A 6850-nucleotide genomic window follows, 5' to 3' on the forward strand; every position below is an offset into this window, starting at 1 on the left:
GAAGGTGTGGTTGTGTTTATGTAGCTTTAGAGAAGGGTGTTGTGTTTGGACATTGGGGGACCTGGTGGTAACGTTTGTGACATGTGTTTTAGCATTTGAGAAAAACTGTAATGTTTTGTCTTGTGTAGTTAGTGTGTAGTGTTGTGGATAGTTTTGTGTTGTGTGTCAGAACAATGAGGCGACTCCTGTCTCCGGGTAGAAACATGAGTGATACACCTGCTGCTGTCAGACCTGCAGGTATCAGGCTGTTGTTCTCCTTTATAGTGGACAGAAATTATTTTTTTGGAGTGGCACAAATAATTTGTGTGGCATCTTATATAATGCAGAACAGCTGATTGTTATATAGATAGTTTGAAATGGTTATTTAAAAAAAGGGTAAATGATAAATGGCTGCAAATAACTTTGTTGTTTGCAAAACTTGTGCATAGTATTTTAAAATTGACAATTTATATTTGCATTTAAAGTTATGAAATATGATTTATTAAACATGTGTGTGGTTATTACAGTAAAAAATATAACTTTTTCTACTCTGGTTTTATGTTTTTTGTCTGATTTCAGATCAATTGTGTTAATGCAGTATGTCAAAATGAAAACATGACTGTAAATTCAGACACGTGAGGTTGTGCTGAAAAGAATGATACCAAACAAGACAAATAAACTGTTTTTAAAGGTGAAATGTGGAGGGAAAATCAAAAGTAGTTAAAAATGGCCAATTATACCCTGGACCCCAGAGGGTTAAACATTTTTTTTTAAAGTAACACAATAGTTACTTTTCAAGTAATTAATTACTTTTAGAATATTGTAACTCAGTTACTAACTCAGTTACTTTTTTTTGAAGAAGTAACTAGTAACTATAATTAATTACTTTTTCAAAGTAACTTGCCCAACACTGTGAATTACAGGGACATGGGTAAACATGCATGGATTTAAGGTAGTAAATGTAGATGAGTTTAAATTCCAGGGGTCAACCATCCAAAGCAACTAGCACAGTGCACAAAAGAGGAGTAAAAGAGAGTGCAGGCAGAGTGGATGAAGGGGTTAGGGTTGATTTGCGTCAGAAGGATGCAAGAGTGAAAGGGAAGGTTTACAAGATGGTAGTGAGACCATCTGCTATGATGTATAGTTTGGAGACAGTGGCACAACTAAAATGACAGGAGGAAGACCCAGGATGGACAAGAGTAGTAATGAGTAGATCAGGACAGCTCAGGTTGACTAATTTGAAGAAAAGGTTTGAGAGACTCGGCTGAGATGCTTTGGACATGTGCAGAGAAGGGATGGTAGATATATTGGACAAAGGATGCTGATGAAGCCACCAGTCAGGAAGAAGACCACAGAGAAGATTCATGGATCTAGTAAAGAAGGGCACACAGAGGGATCGTAGTGATACGGTGAGATGGAGGCATGATTCTGTGTGGCGACCCCTAAAGGCAGCAGCCAGGAAAGAAGAAGATTATTCAAAAATACAACTTATGTCACAATAAAATTACACAAGTATGGCTTGCAGTAGTCCAATACAATCCACTAGATGCTGCTAACATGTAGCAATATAAGTGTGTTAAATAGCATGGAGCTGGATGTACTATGGCAAAAGTGAAGACTGCAATGCAGTTAACAATGACCTGCCACCTTAAGCTCTGCAGGTGATAAATTAACACTGTGATAAAAAGAGATTAATGTCCAAGACAAAATCTTGCACATTTGTACCAGTCAAAGTTCACTTTATGCAATCAACTGCACATGGAGACGTGATCCACACCCTGGGAATACTTCACCATCAGATTTCAACTCATTTCATGGTGCTCGAACACCATCGACCCTAAGCTGATGTGCTGTTTTTAGCGCTACTGTTTACAAAATGTCAGAAAATTTGAAAAACATCCTGGAGGAATGGAAAGGTCTGGAAGAAGAGTATCAGCAACTTCAGGTAAGAAACTGCCCATAATCGGGACAGCCTTGCACTGTATACTGAATATATGATGTTCTTTTACAGATCCACAGAAAGTTGAAAAAGTTGAAATATTTCTTCTAATTGATATGTTTCCTGTGTTGTTGTTATAACCTTGTGTTCTTAATGTCCTGCAGGAGACACACAGAATGTATTTAAAGAAACTGGATGAACTTTCCAAACTGCAAAACAACTGCTCTTCCTCTATCTCCCGTCAGAGGACAAGACTGAATGAGATATCCCAACTGGTGAAAAAGTAAGTGTGAGTCACAACTAGAGATACACACGTACACAGATGTACAACAACGTAAATTATATCTTGCATTGCATCATAAGAATTGTGGGGAGTTCTGCTCATTTCAGGTGTGTAAGCCTTGAATTGAGTCTTACAACTAATATAGAGAACTTTATACAACATGCCTCATTCACACACAAAACTTTCCTACACCTAAGTGCTTTCTTTCTAACACTCACACTCAAATGAACACATCCAAGAGAAACTTGGGCTTTATACCTCGTCCCACATTCCCATAACCCTCATCCAGTGTGTTGCTACAAGACCAATGGCTGAGCAGCATTAACACTGGCTGCAAGTCTTTAGTCCCTGCAGGGGTCCAGGTCACAGCCTACAATCCTAAACTGTTTTAAACGGCCATACAAATATTAAAAATCACATTTCCACAAAAAACAAGCAAAAAAGAACCTCGGCAGAACATAACTGAAATACTATCGCAGTTCTAAATTTATGATTTGAACGTTTTATAGCGTTGGCACACTCACCAGTTCACCACAAGTGTTACTTACTTACTAAATTAGTTAAATATTAATTGTGGTGGATGACACCACAAAGAAATTTAAAAGACCTGTGTAAATGAAAATTAGTGCATTAACTGGACTTTTACAGTGAATTAGCCTACGGAAAAAATAGAGCCAGTCAGGTTACACACATATCGTCACAGACAGTATGATGGAAAACATTTAGGGAGTGCATGCTGCCATGCAGTTCATTTTGGGTCCTTAATTTGCATTTGCTCCAACTTTCCACCAGGTTTTATGAATTAGACTCGGTAGTTTTGACGTGTCCTCACTGGCGAAGAAATAAACAACAACAGTCATATCTTTGGTTTTAGAAGTGGCTGAGACAATTCAATGATGCAAAGTTATCTTGTGCTCTTATGTCACTTGTCAGATCCAGCAAAGGGTCATCAGAAGAAGATGCCAGGATTCTGGATGACATAAAAGAGAAAATCAAGATTCGACCAAATGCTTTCTTTCAGATGGAGGCTTTCCTTCCCAAGAAAAATAGGTAATCAATAGCTTTTAAAATATAAGCTGACTTTCATTAAATAAAACACTTTTTTAACCTAAAGAGAAAAAATCATGTGGTTGTTTGATCTTACAGCCTATACCTCAGTCTGGTTCTTGGAAATGTGAATGTCACGCTTTTCAACAAGCAGTCAAAGTAAGTTTGACCATCAAACCCAAAGCGCCGAGTATAATTATTTGACTTTTGCATTTTCCTCTGTTCACTCTTATAGCGCCACTTTTATTTATCCAGCCACACCTCTAATATTCAGATAAGTGCTTTCATTAGCACAGCTGTCCTCAGCTGCTGGATTTCGACAATCCTTCACTCTTCCAGAACTTATGCTTTTGCAGATTTGCTTACAAAGATGAATATGAGAAGTTCAAGCTGTGCCTCACAGTCCTTCTGCTGCTGTTCTCCTTCATTTGCTATTTCTTTGTGAGCTACAGGTAAAGCGTAATGTCATCATTAATAGCTGAATGCAACTGTGTGAGATACAAGCTGACACTGTTTCTCTAAACGTAACACTTGGCTTTAGATTTTCTGACGTAATCCTCAATTTTCTGCTGGTGTGGTACTATTGTACCTTAACTATCAGGGAGAGTATCCTCATCACCAATGGCTCCAGGTCAGCACCTCCAATCACGATCATCTTTTTCATAAATTGCTACGACCTATTTATTAAAGAACTTGTGCATTACAGAATCAAAGGTTGGTGGGTTTTTCATCACTACATATCAGCGGTTTTGTCCAGTGTAATGCTGACTTGGTGAGTAGAATAGGTTAAAAAAACAAAACCCTGATGCTCTTTAAAACACATTTAAACTCTAAATCTTTATTTACAAATGCCCTCCCTTTAATCCTCAAAGGCCAGAGGGAAACCTGTACCACATGTTCAGGAACCAGTTCCTCGCCTACTCTCTGTATCAAAGTAAGTCTTATTTATTTCACACTTCCAGCTTTTCTTTTCTTTTCTTTTTGTCAATAGAAAATTGTACTTAGTAGTCAGTATAATCTTTTAATATCATAAGTTTACATATGGTAGTGATAGGATGTGCGATCTTTAATACTCTGCAAAGGCTTTGTGTGCATTGCAGAGTGCTCTTGCATTCACAATCACATCCTGGGAGCATGGGAAAGGTCGTACCTTCTTTTATTGTTTTACGGTAGGATAAACGTAGCTATGTCAGTTTTAGTCTAAGTGCCTTTTTTACATATAGATGAACTGTTGGATTTTCCAGAGCAGCAGGTTTAGGGAAGTCGTTTATAGGGTCACACTCTGACACACACATACATATACACCTCCACATTCCAATGTAAGGAACAAACACCCACTCACTCTCGTGCGAGAGCTCAGAGCTGCCCTTGCTAAGCAACAAGTAAAACTGTGTGTTCTTCCTATCTGATTCTCAGCTGAAGAAGTGTTTTAGAACATATCTCTTAACACTTTTTCAAACCAAACAAAACCCTGATGATCACTGTTTGCTTCAGGTTTCGTTCAGTGTCTGCAGTGCTATTATCAGAGCGGATGTCTGTACAGACTGCGAGCCCTGGGAGAAAGACACAACATGGATCTGACTGTTGGTGAGACACTCGTAGCAGGCAGATCTTATATTCATTATTCATTCTCACAGCTGTACACACGGGTGCTCACACACACAAACTACACCCTTTTTGGCTCCTACCTCAAAGCACACTGTGCGCTGTCGATATTACGTGCTGCACAATAATGTTTAATATTTAGTATTTACTGTTATATTCCCATAGATCATCGTGATGTTGTTTATTGTATTGCTCTCGTTTTCTTCTGCTTGTTTTCTTTTTTCTTTCTCAACAGGTGATCCGGGTGATTGATATATGCATTTTTTTGTCTGCTTATTTAGTTGGTTTTTGTTTTTTTGCCCTTTATCCCCGTCCCTCTTCTCCGCTGTTTTCCCCCTCTTCCTTTCTCCCTTTTCTTTTCCTCATTCAAGTCTGTCCCGTATCTAGCAAGTGAAAATAAAAAATAAATAAAATAAACAATAAAAGGTGAATCAAATGGACCATTACGGCAAGGCTGGGATGGTCAATTTGGTAAAGTAAATCCGTTGGGCATCTTTCTTCGCCTTTAGACAATAATTCTGATGGCAAAAGAGCCAAACGGGACAGGCAAAAAAAAAAAAGATTTTATATTCATTAAATGAAATGTGACCACAGGCCTCGCTGTAATCATATATGGAAGTAACAACAGACCTACAAAAATAGAAAACTGTTGTGTGTTTTCTGTATTTAGAGGGATTTCAGTCCTGGATGTGGAAAGGGCTGACGTTTCTTTTACCCTTCCTGTTTTTTGGTCATGTGAGTACAGTCTGTGTGACACTGACAAGCTTCTTCTTCTAGCTGCTTATTTTGCATTTTTAAAAAAAGGAAAAAAAAATCATGCTTTGTCATGGTTTAGATCAGGAATGTCAAAGTCATTTTACACTGTGGGCCACATACAGGCTACTTTGATGTTAAATGGGCAGGACCATTCAAAAACATAAAAAATGTGTGTAAAATTACAGAAAAAATTATTATTTTTTACTGCTAACTCACTGTAAATCAAACAAAAAACAAAAAGAAGCAAACAAAAACACTGACATTTTCAATGGAAAAACAGGTAATTTAATTATTTTTGGTGTAAGGTGAATGGCAAGGTGGGGGGTGTCTTTATCAATGGGAAAAACTGTAAAACTTATGACAAGTGAAACAGCTGTTAAAAAATCTATTCTCTCCCTCACATTTTCTCAAGATGTCCAGTTGGCCTGTTTCGAGTCTTTTGCGGGCCTTTCCTGGTCCCCGGGCCTCATGTTTGACACTCCTGGTTTAGATGGAATAGGCACTGATAAAAATGCTGATGTCATGTAAGACTTAATATCGACTGTATTTAGGCAGCTGGAGACAGTGTTTGGATTTTTGCTGATCTTGATAGCAACTCGATCTTTAGCATTCCTCTGTGTCTGCGTACTACAATCACTACTACTACAAACCCCGAGGCTTCGTGTTTTGTCTCTCAGTTCTGGCAGCTCTTCAACGGGCTGTCTCTATTCAGAATGGCTCAGCTCCCAGAGTGTAAAGAATGGCAGGTCAGTGGTCTCATACACACCAGGTTTTACAGTTTCAATGTGACATCCAGTCACCATTAGCACAGATTACATGCTGGTAACTGTGTGTTTAGGATACGACTCATCCTCTTCTGCTTACTCATGTTCTCTATGCTCTAATGTCATGCCAGGTTTCAGTGTGTGGGCTCTGCTTCCTTATTCTCTTTGCGGGAAACTTCTTCACCACTGTTGCAGTCGTTCGTCAGAAGTTAAAGACCAGGAATCAGAAGCCAAAGAGCCTGTGATGCAGGAAATTATAACAAGGCGGCACAGTGGTCCTGAGTTCAATTCCACCATCAGACTGGGGTCTTTCTGTGTGGAGTTTGCATGTTCTCCCCGTGTTTGCTTGGGTTCCCTCCTGGTACTCCTCCCACCATTAAATGACATGCAGATTGCTGGGATAGGTTAATTGATTAATCCAAATTACACCATAGGTGTGAATGTGAGCACGAATGGTTGTCTGTCTCTGTGTGTTAG

General features: G+C 38.8%; 1 protein-coding gene across 1 annotated transcript; it reads left to right on the forward strand.

The window, feature by feature from the left end:
* Positions 1-1769: 1769 nt before the first annotated feature.
* LOC102296718 (ion channel TACAN) lies at positions 1770-6850 on the forward strand. The gene is made up of 12 exons (XM_005933140.2): positions 1770-1924; positions 2083-2201; positions 3135-3251; positions 3348-3407; positions 3605-3700; positions 3790-3879; positions 3955-4020; positions 4121-4182; positions 4743-4835; positions 5524-5588; positions 6287-6355; positions 6505-6850. Exons 1-12 carry the CDS (start codon positions 1856-1858, stop codon positions 6616-6618), a joined length of 1020 nt encoding a protein of 339 aa, XP_005933202.1. The 5' UTR covers positions 1770-1855; the 3' UTR covers positions 6619-6850.

Source organism: Haplochromis burtoni, unplaced genomic scaffold, assembly GCF_018398535.1.
Source record: "Haplochromis burtoni strain Fernald_Lab_line unplaced genomic scaffold, NCSU_Asbu1 Contig_160, whole genome shotgun sequence".
Lineage (NCBI taxonomy): Eukaryota > Metazoa > Chordata > Actinopteri > Cichliformes > Cichlidae > Haplochromis > Haplochromis burtoni.

Bases quoted from the DNA above. Each gene is read 5' to 3' on its own strand.
- LOC102296718 (XM_005933140.2), top strand. From the start codon at position 1,856: ATGTCAGAAAATTTGAAAAACATCCTGGAGGAATGGAAAGGTCTGGAA. The intron at 4,183-4,742 runs GTAAGTCTTATT...TGTTTGCTTCAG, and splicing joins CGCCTACTCTCTGTATCAAA to GTTTCGTTCAGTGTCTGCAG. The intron at 5,589-6,286 runs GTGAGTACAGTC...TTTGTCTCTCAG, and splicing joins CCTTCCTGTTTTTTGGTCAT to TTCTGGCAGCTCTTCAACGG.